Raw genomic sequence first — 20304 nt, forward strand, 5'->3', positions numbered from 1 at the left:
GGATCTGGACTTTTTTTGAGCCATATTCGCCTTGCCCTTTTGCAAGGCCCATAACTCTGCCTAGGAAGGCCCTAGAGGCCCCAAAGTTGGCCTGGCCTGTTCATCAGAGTCCCCTCTACGGCCATATTTTCCATTGGATTTGGACTTTTTTTGAGCCATATTCGCCTTGCCCTTTTGCAAGGCCCATAACTCTGCCTAGGAAGGCCCTAGAGGCCCCAAAGTTGGCCTGGCCTGTTCATCAGGGTCCCCCCTACGGCCATATTTTCCATTGGATCTGGACTTTTTTTGAGCCATATTCGCCTTGCCCTTTTGCAAGGCCTATAACTCTGCCTAGGAAGGCCCTAGAGGCCCCAAAGTTGGCCTGGCCTGTTCATCAGAGTCCCCTCTACGGCCATATTTTCCATTGGATTTTGACTTTTTTTGAGCCATATTCGCCTTGCCCTTTTGCAAGGCCCATAACTCTGCCTAGGAAGGCCCTAGAGGCCCCAAAGTTGGCCTGGCCTGTTCATCAGGGTCCCCCCTACGGCCATATTTTCCATTGGATTTGGACTTTTTTTGAGCCATATTCGCCTTGCCCTTTTGCAAGGCCCATAACTCTGCCTAGGAAGGCCCTAGAGGCCTCAAAGTTGGCCTGGCCTTTTCATCAGGGTCCCCCCTACGGTCATATTTTCTATTGGATTTGGAGTTTTTTTGAGCCATATTCGCCTTGCCCTTTTGCAAGGCCCATAACTCTGCCTAGGAAGGCCCTAGAGGCCCCAAAGTTGGCCTGGCCTGTTCATCAGGGTCCCCCCTACGGTCATATTTTCCATTGGATTTGGACTTTTTTTGAGACATATTCGCCTTGCCCTTTTGCAAGGCCCATAACTCTGCCTAGGAAGGCCCTAGAGGCCCCAAAGTTGGCCTGGCCTGTTCATCAGAGTCCCCTCTACGGCCATATTTTCCATTGGATTTGGACTTTTTTTGAGCCATATTCGCCTTGCCCTTTTGCAAGGCCCATAACTCTGCCTAGGAAGGCCCTAGAGGCCCCAAAGTTGGCCTGGCCTGTTCATCAGAGTCCCCTCTACGGACATATTTTCCATTGGATTTGGACTTTTTTTGAGCCATATTCGCCTTGCCCTTTTGCAAGGCCCATAACTCTGCCTAGGAAGGCCCTAGAGGCCCCAAAGTTGGCCTGGCCTGTTCATCAGGGTCCCCCCTACGGCCATATTTTCCATTGGATCTGGACTTTTTTTGAGCCATATTCGCCTTGCCCTTTTGCAAGGCCCATAACTCTGCCTAGGAAGGCCCTAGAGGCCCCAAAGTTGGCCTGGCCTGTTCATCAGAGTCCCCTCTACGGCCATATTTTCCATTGGATCTGGACTTTTTTTGAGCCATATTCGCCTTGCCCTTTTGCAAGGCCCATAACTCTGCCTAGGAAGGCCCTAGAGGCCCCAAAGTTGGCATGCACCCCTACTCATCAACGGATCTGAAGTAGAAGGTCAGCTGCTTCACGTTCCTCAGGGTGAACATCAGCAACGACCTTACCTGGTCTGTTCACACGGACAAGGTGGTCAAAGCGGCCCGTAAATGCCTCTTCTTCCTGAGGAGACTGAAGAAGTTTGGTATGGACTCAGTCATCCTCACTAACTTTTACAGATGCACTATAGAGAGCATTCTGACTGGTTGCATTACAGTGTGGTATGGGAGCTGCACAGACAGGGACCGCAAGGCCCTACGAAGTGTGGTCCGTTCTGCTGAGTTCATCATCGGCAGGAAGCTCCCAGCCCTACAGGACACCTACCACACACGTTGCCTCAGGAAAGCTGGCAGGATTCTAAGAGACTGTTAACACCCATCCTTCAGTCTCTTTACCCCGTTGCCTTCTGGCAGGCGTTACCACAGCATACGGTCGCACACACACAGACTGGACAACAGTTTCTACCCAAGGGCCATCAGGCTTCTGAATGGACACTGATATGGACATTGATTTTATGCACACTAGTCACTTATACACTGTCACTTTTTAGCTACTGGTTGCACTATCAGTAACATTGCACTACTGTACCTCACTGTACTTCGCCATCAGGCTCCTGTATGGTCATTGACACAGTAACTGATCTGCAATTTTGCACTATTGTACTGTACTCCACCTAGATTAGAATAGGTTATAGGGTTGTAATACGTATTATGTGCATTTAGGGTTAGTATAGTGTATTAGTTATTGTTATCTGTATATTTACGAAGTTTCACTTATTTAAGCTCAGCATAGATGTAAATTATGTTCTGTGTACTTATATGTTATGCCAGGTGCTTGCGTTGTCTTAAGAATTTCAGTGCCCAGTCTGACCTTGTGTTGTTCTGTGTACCTGACAAATAAAATACTTGAACTTGACTTGAACTAGAACTTTTGCTAGAAAAGAGCAGACATCTCCATAGTATTAGGTTCCACATGCACAATACTTGGTCTGGTTACTTATACTGGTACCTCAACTGCAGTATTTTACATGTATTTTTTGTCTACCTTTATCCGCCCCATAAGGGTTGTTTCACAAAAAAAAATAGAGAGGTGCATTGATCCTTGAAAATCCAATTTTGGTCAACTAAGGTCACAGTGCAGTGCTGTTTGCTGCAGAGCCCTGTAGCAGTGGTTGGCTAGGTAACCTTAGAGCAGGGGTGGCCAACCCTGGTCCTCGAGAGCCGCAGTCCTGCATGTTTTAGAAGTTTCCCTGCTCCAGCACACCGGATTCAAATGAATGGTCGATATCAGGCTTGGATAACGACCATTCATTTTTGGGGGTGAGCGTGTACGCAGTCCCCCACTACCAGAAATTGTGCAGTTGAGATTCCCGCATTTGGGGAATTCGCAGAGGTCAGAACAGCCAAAGTGCAATGGCCAAGCCTCGCCCTGGGTGAACCTGCTTCGTGATCAAGGTGTATCCCCTGGGCGGTAAGGCTCGCGATGGTGGATTGTATGTTTAAGCCAAGAAAAAATGGTGCAATGATGCTAGCCTGCTAAAGACAGTAAACATCTTACCTGTTGAGTAAGAACACCAGAGTAAAAATAAAGCAGTTTATTTGTCAAAATATCATTACAGCTGAACAGAACTAAAGACAGAACAACAACTGTCAACTTCTCGTTTGGCAAAAAATTTATTCGATTCATCTTTTTGGGGCACCAAAACACAGACACACACATTCTTGCACCTTTCTCATCCGACACACCCTCGGAATCACACAACCTAAAAACATCCACCAACACCCAAACATCCTTGCGCACGCACACATCCTTGCACAGTGGGTAGGATGGATGGGATGGGATTAGGGTAGTGGTCAGTGGGTAGGATGGAAGGAATAGGACATGGCTGGAAGGAAGGGCTGGGGAGAGAAAGAGGGATGGGAGGGGTGAGAGGTTAGGGGGGAAGCCAGGGGAGTGTGTGAGGGGTGAGGGGTTAGGGGGGAGGCAAGAGGAGGAGGTAGGGGCGAGGCCAGGGAACTGTATCCCAGAGGAGGGGTGTGGATGTGGGGGTAGAAGCCGCTTGGTTGCACCGGGCCACACATCACCAACTGGAGGAGACTGGAGGACAAGTGAGAAGACAAGACATCATCAGTTTGGGTGTGTGGTGATCATCTGCAACATTTAGAAATCTGATCCACGTTGTGCATTAATACAATTTGTGGATTGAAATAAAGTATTTTAAGTGTGTTGGCCTGGTAATGGCTTCTTACTTGCTGTGAGGAAGGCGGGAACACAGCACTCGCAGCTCCTCTGGAAAGGAAACAGGATATGACATCACCGCAGCTCCTGATCATTTTAGACATGACATCCGTCCCTCTTCCTCCCCCACCCTCTCACCTCTGGAGCAGAGCAGAGCACCTGTTGCCATGGAGACCTGCAAAGCCTGGGCTAGCCTGTCCACGCAGAGCTGGGCATGTGTGTCGCCAAGCGCGTCGGCGTGTATGTCGCTGAGCGTGTCGGCGTGCGTGTGGGAGTGTGTGTTCTCCAGCAGACGGGCCAGGTCGGAGGTGAGCAAGGACAGCTGGTCCAACTGCAGCAGAGCCAGACGACCCAGAATGCCTTTATCCGTCAGGACCGCCGGCAGGAGCAGCAGCACCTGGGGACACGCACACGCACCACATCAACACACGCACAACATCAACACACGCACAACATCAACACACGCACATGCATAAATCGACACACGCATTACATAGACACACGCATTACATCGACACGCACAGGCATTGCATCGACACACGCATTACATCGACACACGCATTACATCGACACACGCACACGCATTACATCGACACACGCATTACATCGACACAAGTACACGCATTACATCGACACACATACACACAGACAGTAACACACCTGTAGAACACTCAAGTGAAGGGCGGAGAAGAGGGCTCCAACATCTGTCGTCCCATTGGTCAGACTCGGCTTCCCTTCCCGCCTGTAGGCCAACGGGGCTTTGACACACCAGCGCACCAGGCCAGCCAGGGGGGTGAGGTCCAGGGAGCTGATTGGCTGGCTGGCAGAGACGGGCGTGTTCAGGAAGGTGATGAGAATGAGACTGGGATCCTCCTGCAGCCAAGACATCACCATGGACACGAGATCTACTGGAGGACACAGCTCCCCTATACACGCACACACAAGTTGCAGAAGGTCAGGGTGGGGTAGGGATCAGGGTGGGGGTAGGGATATGGGTCAGGGTGGGGGTCAGGGTAGGGATAGAGGTCAGAGTATGGGTCAGGTACCTGAGGAGAGGTCGTACAGGGTGGTAACCGCAGTGATGAACTGGCAGCAGAAGCGAGGGCTTGAGCGGTGGATGTTCCGTAGGGTGGGAACCGAACCTGGAACCAGGCTGCAGTAGTCGTCCACCAGTACCCTGGCCAGACGCACACAACAGCCACGGTGGCTCCTCTGTCAATATACACACATACAAACATACCTCTGCAGGTTATATTTCATATTTACACTCAAGTACATAAATATATACATACACATATAAACATAAATATATCTATACAAACACTGTACACAGACATACTGTGTATACAGTACACAAATTTATACAGTATATACATTTATACACGCACTCAAAATCCAAGCACACACACACACACAAAGTAACAAGTGCCAACCAGAGGAGAGGAGGGAAAACTGTAGGATAACTGTGTCTGACTCACCTGTAACCAGGTAGCAGCACATTCCAGGATAGAGACCCTGCCAACAGCAATTGCCATAGAAACCAGTTTACATAGCAATGCCATGCGGCTGTCGTCCGCCTGGTTGCCTTGGAGACCGAAGAGGGCAGAGAAGATGAGCTGTCTCACAGCATCCCGACTCTGCTCCAGGAAACAGCTGCACATGATCTCCAACAGCTGCAGCTCCTGAAGGGCACTCATCCTCTATACACACATACACACACCGTATACACACACCATATACATACATACACACAGGTATATGTATACACATTCAGCTGCACATGATCTCCAACAGCTGCAGCTCCTGCAGAGCTCTCTACTTTGTTCAGTCTACTGTGAACACAATGTATAATAAATACTATATTTGAATAAAGCTGTTCTAAATGTCTGTGAGGAGGTCAGGGTTACCCAGGGTAGAGTCTTTTGGTAGAGTTTATGGTGTAGGGCTGCAACAACGAATCGATTAAAATCAATTATTAAAAGCGTTGGCGACGAATTTCATTATTGATTCGTTGTGTCGCGCGATTATTACACCACTCAATAAGTTGCAGAGATGTTTGTTTATTAAATACAAAAGTTTAGTTGAGCGCGGAGCAAAGCGGAGGTAGAGGAAAGACCATCGGAGAGACGTTGATGAGTAACGTTGTTCTGAAACACATGGCGGAGAAATCAGTACGACTTAAGTCATCCAAGGTGTGGGAGCATTTCACACTAAATACATCGAAAAAGTGTGTTAATTGACCGAGGTGAAGTTAGTTTCATATTCGACATTTGTCTCACATTCGGAAGACGCTACTTTGCAGTGTCGCGCTAGGGACCGGGCGAAAACTACCCATACCATTTTGAAAAATTTAGACTTTTATAATATTTTTATGAATATAAAACCTCAGACAGAAAGCAGAGTATCATAACAATGTCTGGTATACTTCCACAGCCTTTACGTTTTCAATTAAGTTTCAAATAAAATGATAGAAAATCACTAATCTTTGAAAATAGCTTAAAGGTCACATGACATGCTGTTTTTAGATGCTTTTATATAGGCCTTAGTGGTTCCCTATTACTGTATCTGAAGTATCTTTCCCGATATTCAGCCTTGGTGCATAATTACAGCCACTACCAGCAGTCCCACAATGAGCTTTCCTCAAAACGCGCTGTTTCTGTGTCTGTAGCTTTAAATGCTAATGAGGAGGAGAGGGGCGGCAACATACGCTAATGTTTACAATGGATGTATGCAATGGCTCATAGCCCCTGTTGCTGTAAGGTGCCTCGAATTTAGCCATTCTCATCTGATCACCCTGGTTTGCAGAGGTGCACACACAGTCATTTCAATGAGGAGAAAGGCGGATATCGCGCGCGCCATAACACCAACAGCAGAACGGTTATCCAAATAACAAAGAAGTGTACAACACTCGCGTTACAGCGTTTGTAGTCACACACATACACTTGATGCCATCTACCTTTACATTAGCAACAGTAACTCATCTGTTAGCTGCAGAGCTAATGTTACAGCCACATTCTAAAGGTAGCAAGCTAGGTAACCATATACAGTAAAGCAACAAAATGATATAGCGTTAGTTAACTTACTTGTCCAAGGTTTGTAGCTTGACCAAGGAGAGTTAGTAATGATCCAGAATTTAATTTCAGCAAGGCCAGCTTTGCTTTGGCTCAAGTTGAGGAAACAGTGGCTGAAAAGTTTGGCGCAGACATATAAAACTTTGGGAAGTTGTGTCGGCGCATTTCCAGCTAAAATAAAATGAAGATATTGGTTGCGCAGAGGCTTGGATGAACTAACTAAAAAAAAGACTTTTGTTTTGATTTGTACATCCAAACACAGAGCAACTATTATGCTTAGTTCGTTTGCTAGCAATGTCTCTCCAGGAAAAAACGATATCGCACTTGCCTTTGCACGATCGTAGCTCAGTTTCTCATGGGCGGGCCAGATTATCTGGGCGGGCAAAGCAGAGAGGGGAGGTAACCTTCCTCCTTGTGACGTCACAAGGAGGAGATTTTCAAACAGAGCAATTGAGCCTTCATTTTCTCAAAGTCGGAGAAGAACACCCAGGGCTTGGTTTACACCTATCGAAGATTCTAGCCACTGGGGGACCAAAGGCAGGCTAGGGGAACTCATATTAATGTTAAATAACCTCCTGAAGTGAAGTTTTCATGTCATGTGACCTTTAATCCTCGCCCACTTATATTTTATTTTATTGTATTCCACTTACTATTGCTAGTTTAAGTACCCTTAGTATAGTTAGACCACATATTTAAATTTAAGATTCCTATATGTTTATTGTATGCACCTTCCTGCCAAAGCAAATTCCTTGTCTGTGCAAACTTTCATGGCGAATAAATACCATTCTGATTAACTTTTTTCAAAATTGTGTCAAAAAATCTTACATATACACCAGATTATTCTAATAGTCTGGCCTACTTCCACAACCTTTCAATTTTCAAAAATGTTTTAAACAAACCAAAAATGTATGCTTTTGTTTTTTTCCCCAGATTCATCGATTAATCGAAAAAAGAATGACAGATTAATCAATTACTAAAATAATCGTTAGTTGCAGCCCTAGTATGGTGTGTATGGTGTGGTAAGCCCCAGAAGCCTCCCCAGAAGCCTCCCCGCCGCTCCGCCCATGGGTGGGGTATGTGGTGTTACCCTGGGGGGGGGGTGTCGGTCCTTGGGCGTGTGCAGGATGAACTCCTCCACCAGCTCCAGAGTGGGCGTGTCCACCGCAGGGGCGGAACTGTTCTGTACCTGGCCACTCAGGTAAATATCCAGGTGATACAGAAGCTCCTTGGCTGCACTCAGCGAGTCACGGCGCAGCAGAGACTGGCGGATGTCCCCCATGCCTGCAACAGGGTTTGCAACACCTAACCCTAACCCTGTCAAATTAACAACACTTCAGTCCTTCTACACACTGACCGTCACAATAACCTGACAATGATAGCCCTTACAACCAAGTCCTAGCTCCGCACAACATCAACCAGGTTAGGTTAGCTAGGATGCTGGCGGGTGTAGACTACAACATGCCGATTGTCTCGTTGTGCACGGTTGCCTTCGCGCAACTAAGTTTGACCCTGCACTTACCCATTTCACTTTGAAAAGTTACATGCAACTGTACAAGCTATTCTGCTAGATTATTGTGCTGTCTAGTTGGCTAAGAGGCTACAGCTGCGGAAGCTAGCCATCTTATAGAAGCTATGTAGGTGAGCTAATTTCGCTATCTTTAGCCAGGTCCCGCTGCGGCACGTGCGCTGCACAAATTACTTTATTATTACTGTATATTTATAAATTTAGCAAACGCTTTTATCCAAAGTAGTGGTTCCACAGTTTGGCTGTAATTCTCACCTGTTTAACATGAACACTTGATTCCCACTAACAGAAGCAGGAGCGCAGAGAGAACGCACAGTACCTTGAAATACAACACTTCTTGTATTTCCTGTTGTACGGGTGTCTCAGTAGGACAAACAGTATTATGCTAAATCGTATTTTGTTCAATCGCGATTAAAGTTAATGAAACTCCGTGGAAGAGTTGACGTCATGTTGGTTTAGTTATTATACTGATGTTATGCTGGATGTGAATAGTTATTACTATAGTTGTGTTAGATGTCCTAAGTCTTTGTGTAATGTTTCTGACTCTGGATGCCGTTGACGTGATTCAGCTCGTAATTAGAGTTTTGAGAGATTCAGTGAAACGGTGCTGCAAGACTAGGCTATGGCAACATGTAATCCATACATGCGATGCGTTTTCACTTTAATTTAAATAAGATTTGTAGTGTTACACAAATACTTTGCATCTGTATAATCCGTTTTAATCCAAAAGGGGTGAGGGGGCAGCACGATCCACAGCGTCATCCACGGAGATAAAAGTGGTGCTGTCGCGCGCTTTCAATTCGGTTGAGTTTTGCCATAGCGGAGAGCATTACCGAGAACGCAGAACATTACCGAGAACGCAGAACATTACCGGGATGACCATCAACACAGTGGTGCGCGGAGGCGCACAGCGAGAACAGATGGCTTGTCTCAGAAAGGTAAAACCTTAATTTTCATTAATACTTATAATGCGTCTTTTCCAGTGTCTCTCTATGTCCGGTAACTTCGCCAGAGTCTGTGTCGGGATGGCCAAGTTTAAAAGGAGTAAATCAAAACAATTTAAACTCCGCGAACATGGGATGTTGCTTTCTCCCAAGCGTTGTCTTCGCCACGGTTAACACTCATTTTATTACTGTAGGGCATCCATAAGGGAAGTGTATGTGTGTTTGTACAGATGGAGAAGGTGATTGTTGCCATGCAGGACCCAGATATGGGAGTCAAGATGAGAAACCAGAGACTGCTCATTACTGTCATCCCTCATGCTATGACAGGTAGGTGTAAAAATATGTTCATATAGCAGACGATTAGGGTTATAGTTAGCAGATGGTTTTATTCAGTTATATACAGTACAGGGATGGTTTTCACCTACAATCTCTTCATTTCCCTGTATGCGTGGTTTCTGACTGTGTGTGTACATGTGTGTGATTGTGTGTGTGTGTGGCCAACTATACTGAATAATGCAGAGACGTATATTAGGGAATACTCTGGTTTCTGCTTTCTATAGGACGGAAGGATCAGGACAACAAACATATGAGATGGAAAGAGAGAGAAAGACAGAGGGAGATGGATATGGGAGAGGGAGAGGGAGAGAGAAAGAGATGGATATAGGAGAGGGTGAGGGAGAGAGAAAGAGATGGATATAGGAGAGGGAGATGGAGAGAGAACAATGGAATAACGGATAGAGAGAGATTAGGATGTAGAAGAGAGAATGAGAAAGACAAGTGAAAAAAAGAAAGATGAGTAGATCAATAGAGTTCTTCCATCTGGATATCAGGTATCACTCTGACAAGCATCACATCAGTCCTACCATCCCTCCCATTCTCCTTTTATCCCTCTCTCTCCTCCCCATACCTCTATCTTTCTTGCTTTTACTCATTCTACCATTACAGGCAGTGACATCATAGAGTGGCTGTTGCAGAAGTATACCGTGAGTGAGGAAGGTAAGACACACACATACACACCACACACACGTGTTCATGCACACAGATGTGCTGACGTGTTTGTGTCTTGGAGGGGATGACTTGGGGGGCCTATTACTAAGTTGTGATGGGGCTGTTGCTAGGGTGCTGCTAGGACACGGTGTCCATGTATTGTGGGAAGCAGATGTGTTTTCTTTAAACAAGCAGCACATTCCCTGGGGATCTGGGTCTGACTAAGTGACTTGGGGATCTCGGTCTGACTCTAACCTGGGGATCTGACTTGTGTGTTTAGAGGCACTGCACCTGGGAGGACTCCTGGTGCATTATGGGTATATTTACCCCCTGAAGGAGCCCAGAGCTCTGATGCTCCGCCCAGATGAGTCTCCATATCGCTTCCAGGTACCTCGCTCCCCCTCTCTTTTTCTCCTCATCCCTCTGTCTCTCTCTCTTCCACTCTCTCTGTCTGACTCCCTAACCCTTCCAGGTACATCCCTCTCTCTCCAACTCTTTCCTCGTTTCTCTTTCTACATCCTTCTGTAGCCCTCCATCCCTCTACCATCTGTTAAAAATGTAACCCTACTAATAAACTCTCTCCACCGCTCTCTCTCTCTCTCTCTCTCCCTCTGTCTCGCCTCCTCCCTCTCTCCTTTTTTCCCTCTCTCCTCTCTCTTGTTCCCTCTCTCTCAGACTCCATATTTCTGGACTAGTACAAGGTGGCCACCATCAGAGCTGGACTATGGTGAGGATGTTAAGGATCAAGGTCAGGGGTTAAGGATCAGAGGTTAGTCATCCACCTGTCTCTCTTTTGGCTCATCAACTTTCACCCTCTCCTCTTCACACTCCCTTCCACTCCTCCCCTCCCCACTCTATCCTTTCCTTCTCCCCCTACTCTCCCATAACAGCCATCTTTCTAGCTAAGAAGAACATCAGGAAGCAGGGAGAGCTGATGGACTACGAGAAGGTGAGGAAATGTCATCTGTCTACACCCCTCCGCTATGTTCCCTCTCCTCTCTTTCATCCGTCTCTCCTCTCCTTTATCCGTCTCTCCTTTCCTTAATCCGTCCTCTCCAGGAGAGCTACAGTGTGCTGCACAAGAGGATCAACCATACCTGGGACTTTGTAGTGATGCAGGCCAGGGAGCAGCTCAGGTAACACACACATGGACACACGTACACAAACACACTCAGTCAGTAGGTTTAGGGTTATTCATTCATTTTATTTTTATTTTACATGCACAATACCAAGAGTTTTTTCGCACACTCAGTGTGTCTATTCAGTGTGTGTGTGTCTGTGTGTGTAAACTGAGTCTAAGGCCGAATCCCAATACTCCCCCTTACCCCTTCCCCTTACCCCTAGCCCTTGGCCCTCGAAACTGAGGGGTAAGGGCTACATATCCCTAAGAAATGGGACGCCACTTGGTTACAGGTACATCATCTAGCACGTATCGATATCTCCAAAGCAAGTCGTGTTATGCTAGCCTGACGTTGTCATACTCATAATTCTAGTCAGAATATGAGTCTGAGAACTCTCCGTTGGGCTTTGACTACGAGGCGTGTTTCAAACGAGCCTGTAAAACAAATGCCTCTTCGCTCAATTGGATAGATCTACAACCAATCAGAGCAACAGAGTATGTGACGTATGTTAAGCGCCGCTTAGTTGTTGTCAGCAGAACTAAACTGAAAGGCAGCTAAATCTTTACTGACTAAACTGCAAGCAGACTTGAAGTATGCTTGAAGAATGAATACAAACGATTTTTGCCGGTGTTGTAAAATTAATTTAAGGGTAGGGGGAGTACTTGTTCACACGGTCAACCTTTTTGAGAGAAACAATAAAGGGCAATGCATATACGAACAAGTTCTCCGTTTAGCATTACAACTCCACAAAAGAAAAGGAGAAACCACAATGGCCACTGGGTTTTCATTGTGTCCCATCTTCTTCGCAACCATCGGGGCCAGCTGATAAATTAAACTTTTACAGAATCCCGTAGGAAGGACGGCAAAAACATATTTTCCATTGACAAATGCCTTGATTGCGTCTCTGTTCCTCTTTCAAAATTAATGCGCTGTCGATGTCTTCTAAAACAGGCTCAATGGCAGAATCATAACATCCCAGATCTCCAGCGGTAGCCATGTTTGTTCAAAACGAATTCAACTTAAGCGCTCTTTTGTGTCGTGGGTGATTACGTTACTGTTGATCATCTGTCCATCATCGTATAAAGCCCGCCCTGGCAATTTCATTGGTTCGCCCGGATTCTGGTTTTCTGTAGTTGGTCCCCAATACGAGACCCCCCAGACCCAACTTCCCGACCAAATTTTTTTTGGGGCGGGGAGAAGTTGGGCTGGCAGCCAGGCTAGTGTTATGCACTGATATTAAACGAAATTCGCTGCTAATGGAGTTAACTTAAAACTGTAGACATGCTAGTCAAAGAAATGCGGAACTGTTGTGCAATTCAGCACTGTAACATTAGGGTACTAAACTAGCGATTTTTAGAAACGTTTCAATTAGGAAAATGGTTGCAAATATATATGTACAGGACTGTGTGTAACACAAAACAAGACTGCCATAATTTTTTATCCATTAATTAGGCCGAAAATATTACATTTATCGGACTCTCTGGGTGATCTGGCCACCATTGTTGTCAGTCGCGCAGTATTCTCATAGCCCTAGGTTTCAAGTAAGCTCCCAATCTTACTTGGTTTTAAGGGGTGTATGCCCCTTAGTCTTAGCCCTACCCCTCGCTCAAAAAGAGTATTTGGACACCACTAGCTCTCAAGGGGAACGCGCAAAACTAAGGGGAAGGGGTAAGGGGTAATGGGTAGGGGGAAGGGGTAAGGGGGAGTATTGGGATTCGGCCTAAAGGCCGAAATATGCTACTCCGACTCAGTTTACGGATGGGCGGACGGAAACGGACGGATACGATAGACTATTTTTCGTTTATGGTTCTCCGTAGGCTGTTTGTGCTGAAAACAATTCACCGCCAGAAGAGTAGGTGGCACTGCACTGCGATGCTAGCTAGGTTATCGAAAAGTCGGAGCAAATTTACAAATCAGCCGTTTCATCAATAAAATAAGCACATTTACAGCAACTGCACTGCCCATTTCTCGTCACATTTTAATTCAGATGCTGATTTACATGTACTGTTTAGCTTAAATATTAGCTAAAAACTAACAGCAATAGCGGTTAAAGGATTCTGTTCCTCTTTTTGGTCACGGCAACCCCGCCCCTGACGCAAGCGGTTCTTTATACGGACCAATCACAGCCAAGGGGGTATCCGTAACTATCCGAAATTACAACGTATAGTTAGAAAATTCAGGAGGTGAACGTCAAGCTCTCCGGGACTCTCGGAGGGCTCTCGGAGGGCGTTCCACGTAGACGAGGGCGTTCCACGCAGACGAGGGCGTTCCACGTAGACGAGGGCGTTCCACGTAGACGAGGGCGTTCCACGTAGACGAGGGCGTTCCCATGTGTCCGTTTTTGGGAAAACGGAGTAGCATAATTCGGCCTTAAGTGTAGGTGTGACTCTCTGTGCAAAGTATCAGGGTCAGAGTGTGTGTGTGTACTGAGTGTGTGTGTGCCGACTGTGTATACTGAGTGTGTGTGTGTGTGTTTGCAGGGCGTCCAAACAGAGGAGGAAGGCAGACTACACTCAGGGCCTCATTTACTAACATTGGGACCGCAGCTTAATCTGTGCCTTTGCCCAACCACAAATAGCGCACTGTGTATTTCCGCATTTTGCGTGGTATTTATGAAACCAGATCCTCGTTGGGCAATCAGCGCCTTACTCCGCCGTTTAGTGTTAATTAACGTGCCGTTAAAAGACGGGAGAAATTGCCTGCATGTTACTGCCACCATGGGTGATTCGAGAAAAAGAAAAAGAAGGTTCAGCGAACAGGAGATAAAAATATTGGTCCACGAAGTTACAGCTAACATTAACATGTTACACCTCTCCTCCCATCTCTTTGCGGCACACACCCACTTTCCCTTATACCTTCCCAGCAGCGGTAATTGCATTTTTACTCAAGTGCGCTGCCTTTGTAAATAAGGTTTTTATGTCTTTACCCGCTATTTTACGCCTGAAATGGGTGCAATCCTGTTAGTAAATGAGGCCCTCAGTGTGTATATTGAGTGTGTGTATGCTGAGTGTGTGTGTGTGTTTGCAGGGCGTCCAAACAGAGGAGGAAGGCAGACCGCATTGTTCTGGAATGTCAGGAGCAGGCGTACTGGCTCATCAACCAACCTCCGGTACTCAACTCTAATGTGCTCTATTCTACTGTAATCCAATATGCTCTATTCTACTCTACTCTGTGTTAGACTCCTCTTTACTCTCCTCTTCTCTCCTGCTGTACTGTGGTCTGCTCTCCTCTGTGCACTAGCCCCCTAATATGATTTCTGATATGAAATATTTAGCTCATCTGTTAAAAGCTTGAGCTAGCAGGGAGGAGAGGGGGAGGGAGGGGAGAAGGAGGAAGGAATGGATGCCACATTTACATTCCCTCACTTTCTCCCTTTCTACCTCTTTTCTTTATAAATTAAGAAATAGTACAATCTTAACCCTCTACTGGGCAAACTGAAAGAAAAGAGGAATACAAGATGGAGGAAGTAGAGTGGAAAGTGAAGGCTAAGTGCTGAGTTCTAGTGTGTGTGTGTGTGTGTGTGTGTGTGTGTGTGTGTGTGTGTGTGTGTGTGTGTGTGTGTGTGTGTGTGTGTGTGTGTGTGTGTGTGTTACAGCTAGGAGCCAGTGATGTGTTGGAACTTGGTCCAGAGAGACTCAACCACCTCGGGTCACGAGTCACACTGGTCAGACCTTTTCCTTCCAGTATATCATTATGATGATAATACATAAATACTCATTAAATATATAAGAAACTGCATCATAAATACATTTCTGAATTATTTATATTTCCCTCTCTTCTCCGTTCACTTCTGCCCTGTTCCTCTTTCTGTCAATGTGTAAACCATTCCAAAGTAAGTATTTTGTTCTTCTAATGATGATAGTGATGTAAGGAAAGGGTGGAATAGCAGATGATGGATTGTGTTGATATTGATGATGGATCATGTAGATATTGATCATGGATCATGTCGATAATGATGATGGATCACGTAGATATTGATGATGGATCATGTTGATAATGATGAAGGATCATGTAAATAATGATGATGGATCATGTAGATAATCGATCATGTTGATAATGATGATGGATCATGTAGATAATGGATCATGTAGATAATGATGATTGCTCAGGTGTTTTTTCTCTCCTGGCAGAACCAGAACGCAGACTACTACAAGACAGAGGTACGTTCCACACCCTCAACCCTTAGTCCCTAACCTTAACCCTTAACCCTTAGTACCTAACCCTAATTATTAACCCTTTACTTATGTGGCCTTTCGGCACCACACCCTTCCTCAACATCATTTACTGCCTGACCCACACAGTGACCCCTTTCTGTGGTGTGTATGGTGTGTGTTTGGTGTATGTGTATGGTACGTGTTGAGAATTGCAGATTGAACAAAGTAGAAGAGCTCTTGGACGAAACCGTGTAAAGTCATCTATTTGCCTTGAGAGGTAAAGTTTGTCTATTTACACACACACACCACACACTTCATGCATACACACATCACGCATACATGCACACCACACATAGATCCACCACCAACACACATGCACAGTGGTAGGTTTTCTGAGGCTTATATAAAGATTGAGATGCACTAATGCAGTAGAGTGCTGCCTGACCTCTTATGCTTATGCCCCCCCCCCCACCCACACACACACAACATACATGCACCACACACACATACACATACACACACAATTTCCTCAGGCATGTTGTTGGTGTTCGTGTGCATTATGTGTCATCTTATAACTAATGTTGTGTGTGTGTGCTGTGTGTTTATATGGTGTGTGTATGGTGTGTGTGTATGTGTGGGGTGTGTATCTACATATTGTGTGTATGTATATATATATATATATGTATGGTGTTTGTGTGGTGTGTGGTGTGTGTGTGTGGTAGCTTTGTGAAGTACAGTGAACAGTACCAGAACCATGACCCCATCATGCAGGGCTGTCTCCCTAGCAACCCCTGGATCTCTGACGACACCTCCCACTGGAACATAAACACTGACGTGTAAGATACGCACACACCATACACAGACATATACACACATACCTCACACACACACCATACACATGCCATCAATACATACCATTCACACACACATGTATGTGTGTATGGTGTGCTTATGTGGTATGAGTGTGTGTGCAGGGTGGCAGTCCCCACCAAGCTCAGGGTGGAGAGGTGGAGTTTCAGCTTCATGGAGCTCCTGAATGATCCTCTAGGAGCCAGAGAGTTTATGACCTACCTGGAGAAGGAGTTCAGTGGTGAGGAGGGAGGGAGGGAGGGAGGGGAGTTAGCTGGTACCAGAGTGTTAGCTGTGTTAGCTGGTACCACGAAGTGTTAGCTGTGTTAGCTAGTATCAGGAAGTGTTAGCTGGTACCAGACTGTTAGCTAGTACTGGACGGTTAGCCAGTAGCTTTTCTGCGGCGACTGCAGAAATTTGGCATGGACTGCACTATACTGACCAATTTTTACCGCTGCACCATTAAGAGCATACTGAATGGTGGCAACCAGTAACCCTAACCCAACAACATGGTTTGGCAACAGCTAACCCAACAACATGGTTTGGAAACAGCTAACCCAACAACATGGTTTGGAAACAGCTAACCCAACAACATGGTTTGGAAACAGCTAACTCAACAACATGGTTTGGCAACAGCACTGCCCAGGACAGGAAGACACTACAAAGAGTGGTCAAATCTGCACAGCGTATTACAAGGACTGCTTTGCCATCCATTCAGAACCTTTACAGCCAGCGCTGCAGGAGGAAGGCCAAGCGGATCATTTCTGACCCTAGTCATCCCTGCCAAAGTCTTTTCTCCCTCCTGCCTTCTGGAAGGCGATACAAGAGTATAAGGTCCCGTACCAGCAGATACAGGGATAGTTTTTACCCACATTACATCAGGATGCTGAACTGTCCTTGAAATATCTTTTTGCACTACAATTTATTTATTAATTTTTCCACCCTTTTTCTCCATTCTCCAGTATTTAATTTATTTATTCTCTAAATTGAACGGACATTGAACGCACAAAGAATTTCATTACTGATAAATGCTGTTAATGAGTATATGATAATAAACCTGAACTTGAACTAGTACCGGAGTGACAACAACGTCATTTGGCACGGCAGGAATCAAACCAGCAACCTTCTGATTAATAGCCCGATTCCCTAACCGCTCAGCCATCTGACCTGTCATCCTTCACAGCCATTTTAGCTTTGTTAGCTGTTACCAGGAAGTGTTAGCAGGTACCAGAGTGTTAGCAGTGTTAGCTGGTACCAGGAAATGTTAGCTGGTACCAGAGTGCTAGCTGGTACATCAAATCCTCTAATTGTTTTTCTGTATGTGTGTGAGTGTGTATGTGCATGCGTATGGGTGCATGGGTGTGTGTGACTGTGTGTGCGTGCATGTGTTTGTGTGTGCATGTGTGAAACAGCGGAGAACTTGTGTTTCTGGCTGGCCTGTGAAGATCTGAGACACGGAGAAAGTGCCAAGATCCTCCAGAAGGTTCAAGAAGTTTACAAGTAAGTTAACTTCTAGCCCCACACCCTGACCCTAACAACTCCTTCTCTCTCTAAACCCTAACTCTAACCTCTTACCCTAACCACTCCCTCTCACACCTGACCCTAACCGTGTGTGTGTATGGTCTGTGTGTGTGTGTGTATGGTCTGTGTGTGTGTGTATGGTCTGTGTGTGTGTGCGTAGGCAGTTCCTGGCTCCTGGAGCGTCTCGCTGGGTGAACATTGACAGTAAGACGATGGAGAAGACACTGCTGGGTCTGCAGCAGCCACATCGCTTCATCATGGACGACGCACAGATGCACATCTACTTCCTGATGAAAAAGGTCTGACCCCTGACCACGGACAACTGCTTTAGCTTTAATCTGTGTAATTTATGTGACATCTGTGTATGTGTGCGTGTATAGGACTCCTTTCCCAGGTATCTGAAGTCTGATCTGTATAAGAACATGTTGGCAAAAGCAATTGTCCCCCAGGAGACGAAGAAAAGGTTAGTTAATCCTAATCTAACCTACCCTAACTGTAACCCTAATCTAACAATACCCTACCCTTTTACCTGCAACGTAAGAATTCTTATTCTTATAATTTGAACTCTACAACATCAGAACCTACAGTATATCCAACTCTAAACAAAAATAACCTCTCTCTCCCTACCTCCATCTCTATTCATCTCCCTTCCTCCATCTCTCCTCCATCTCTCGCTCCATACCTTTGTCCCTCCCCATCTATCCCTCCATCTCTGTCATCATCCCTTGCTCTTTCCCTCTCTCCATCACTCCCACTACCTCCCTACCCCTCCCTCTCCATCCCTCCCTCCCTCCATCCCTACCTTTCCCCCCCTCTGCATCCCTCTCCATCCCTACCTTTCCCCCCTCTCCATTCCTACATCTCCATCCCTCTCCATCCCTACCTTTCCCTCCCTCTCCATCCCTACCTTTCCCCCCCTCTCCATTCCTACCTTTCCTCCCCTCTTCATCCCTACATCTCCCTCCCTCTCCATCCCTACCTTTCCCCCCCTCTCCATCCCTACATTTCCCCCCACCCCCCTCCCTCTCCATCCATCCATGTCCCTCCCTCTCCATCCCTCCCTCCCCCCCTCTCCCTCCCTCCTTTCTCTCAGTGTTTTTCCCTTCATGAGGCGTCAGCGTCACTCTAGCCCCTCCCCTGCCATGGTCTCCCAGGCAACGGATGATGATGGGCGAGGCAAAGGGGCAGGGCCTGCAGGAACCAACTCAACAACCATGTCCCAGGTCTGATCGCCGTAGCAACTAAATGTGATCACCACCATCGCTTTGTTACCATAGAAACATATCCACTGCATGTCTCTGGTTTGCAGGCCCCTCGCCCTTAGAACTGGAGTGTAAGCCCCAGCCTCTTTTCTAGAGTAATTCCTCCTCCTCCACTGTGCGGAATAGAACCTATTGTGTATATGTGCCTATAACGGGTGTTAGTACGGGTGCAGTCGGGGGGGGGGGGGAGCTGTGTGTGCACTATGTTTGGGCGGGTGGGTAGCGTGAGTTGTTGACAGTCAAGTCCTGTTGTTGTTGTTGTTGTTGTGGTCTGATGATGCATGTTCATTTCAATAAAAGCCATGCTTACATTCTGCATCTGCATGCTCGAATCACTGTCTTCCAGTATACACACACAACCAGATAAGTACATACACACACACACACACCAACAGATAAGCAGACACACACAGCCAGATGTAACTCCAGCCTGGAGATTATCCTTAATCCAACTGCTTCCTTTGCTCAGCCTTCTCTGTGGTTAAACAGCCAATCAGAGCTGTGCTGCCATGAGGAGATACAGCTAAGCCAATCAGAGTGCCAGTATACACACAGCATGCTCCCTTGACAGAATAAAAGGAACTCAAGATGTGTATCTTGATTTTTAACAAAAACTTTATCTTCCAGTGCATTGCTCTTCAGAATCACAAAATTAATACAAACAAAAACAATATATTAAAATCAAATATAATTAATTGTATCTTCCATCTTCCTGTAATGTCTACACACACTAGAATGTCTACGCACACTAGAATGTCTACACACACTAGAATGTCTACACACACTAGGATGTCTACGCACACTAGAATGTCTACACACACTAGAATGTTGACCCACATAAAGGAGAGAAGGAACAAAGAAAGCACATGCATTAAACATTTACAATCATTATGTGCAAATAAACATCTACATTTATCCTTTTGCACAGGTGCGAGAGGGATGGAGACAGAGGGAAAGAGGAGACAGAGAGAAAAGAGATATTCAAATACGGAGAGCGAGAGAGATTCAGACATGGAGAGCGAGAGAGAGATTCAGACTGAGAGACAGAGGAAAATGAGGCATCAATAACTAATCAGAAATATATTTACATTCATTACCAGTCCTTATTTAAACACATGATAATAAGCCCCACACACACACACACACACACTTTATTTCTGTCATTATAGAAAGTGC

At 46.0% G+C, this 20304-nt stretch overlaps 2 protein-coding genes and 1 non-coding gene across 4 annotated transcripts; 1 reads left to right on the forward strand and 2 right to left on the reverse strand.

The window, feature by feature from the left end:
- Positions 1-2770: 2770 nt before the first annotated feature.
- On the reverse strand, positions 2771-2934 carry LOC124482335. The gene has a single exon (XR_006957746.1). It is a non-coding gene; the product is annotated as a U1 spliceosomal RNA (small nuclear RNA).
- Positions 2935-3113: 179 nt separating this feature from the next.
- On the reverse strand, positions 3114-8631 carry ints15 (integrator complex subunit 15). The gene is made up of 8 exons (XM_047041818.1): positions 8546-8631; positions 7853-8079; positions 5173-5394; positions 4741-4906; positions 4355-4620; positions 3833-4091; positions 3706-3745; positions 3114-3553 (listed from the first exon to the last, which is right to left on the reverse strand). Exons 2-8 carry the CDS (start codon positions 8042-8044, stop codon positions 3310-3312), a joined length of 1389 nt encoding a protein of 462 aa, XP_046897774.1. The 5' UTR covers positions 8045-8079; positions 8546-8631; the 3' UTR covers positions 3114-3309.
- A 108-nt stretch (positions 8632-8739) lies between these two features.
- rgs11 (regulator of G protein signaling 11) lies at positions 8740-20203 on the forward strand. Of its 2 annotated transcripts, XM_047041912.1 has the most exons (17): positions 8740-9228; positions 9465-9561; positions 10180-10230; positions 10502-10608; positions 10897-10948; positions 11112-11170; positions 11281-11357; positions 14370-14451; positions 14938-15006; positions 15479-15502; positions 15712-15773; positions 16219-16332; positions 16471-16586; positions 17758-17845; positions 18027-18165; positions 18247-18329; positions 18960-20202. In XM_047041912.1, the coding sequence occupies exons 1-17, from the start codon at positions 9166-9168 to the stop codon at positions 19093-19095; spliced, it is 1419 nt and encodes a 472-aa protein (XP_046897868.1). In that variant the 5' UTR covers positions 8740-9165; the 3' UTR covers positions 19096-20202. The 2 variants fall into 2 exon arrangements, with proteins under 2 accessions (XP_046897868.1, XP_046897869.1); XM_047041913.1 differs by lacking the exon at positions 14938-15006 and having other exon boundaries at positions 15473-15502; positions 18960-20203.
- The last annotated feature ends 101 nt before the right edge of the window (positions 20204-20304 follow it).

The sequence above is a fragment of the Hypomesus transpacificus genome, chromosome 19 (assembly GCF_021917145.1).
Source record: "Hypomesus transpacificus isolate Combined female chromosome 19, fHypTra1, whole genome shotgun sequence".
Taxonomy (NCBI): Eukaryota; Metazoa; Chordata; class Actinopteri; order Osmeriformes; family Osmeridae; genus Hypomesus; species Hypomesus transpacificus.

Excerpts from the sequence above, each read along its gene's own strand:
- rgs11 (XM_047041912.1), top strand. The coding sequence starts at position 9,166 with ATGACCATCAACACAGTGGTGCGCGGAGGCGCACAGCGAGAACAGATG. Across the intron at positions 9,562-10,179 it reads CATCCCTCATGCTATGACAG|GCAGTGACATCATAGAGTGG; the intron begins GTAGGTGTAAAA and ends CTACCATTACAG. Across the intron at positions 11,358-14,369 it reads CAGGCCAGGGAGCAGCTCAG|GGCGTCCAAACAGAGGAGGA; the intron begins GTAACACACACA and ends GTGTGTTTGCAG.
- ints15 (XM_047041818.1), bottom strand. The coding sequence starts at position 8,044 with ATGGGGGACATCCGCCAGTCTCTGCTGCGCCGTGACTCGCTGAGTGCA. Across the intron at positions 4,092-4,354 it reads TTCACTTGAGTGTTCTACAG|GTGCTGCTGCTCCTGCCGGC; the intron begins GTGTGTTACTGT and ends GCGTGTCCCCAG. Across the intron at positions 3,554-3,705 it reads TCCCGCCTTCCTCACAGCAA|TCTCCTCCAGTTGGTGATGT; the intron begins GTAAGAAGCCAT and ends CTTGTCCTCCAG.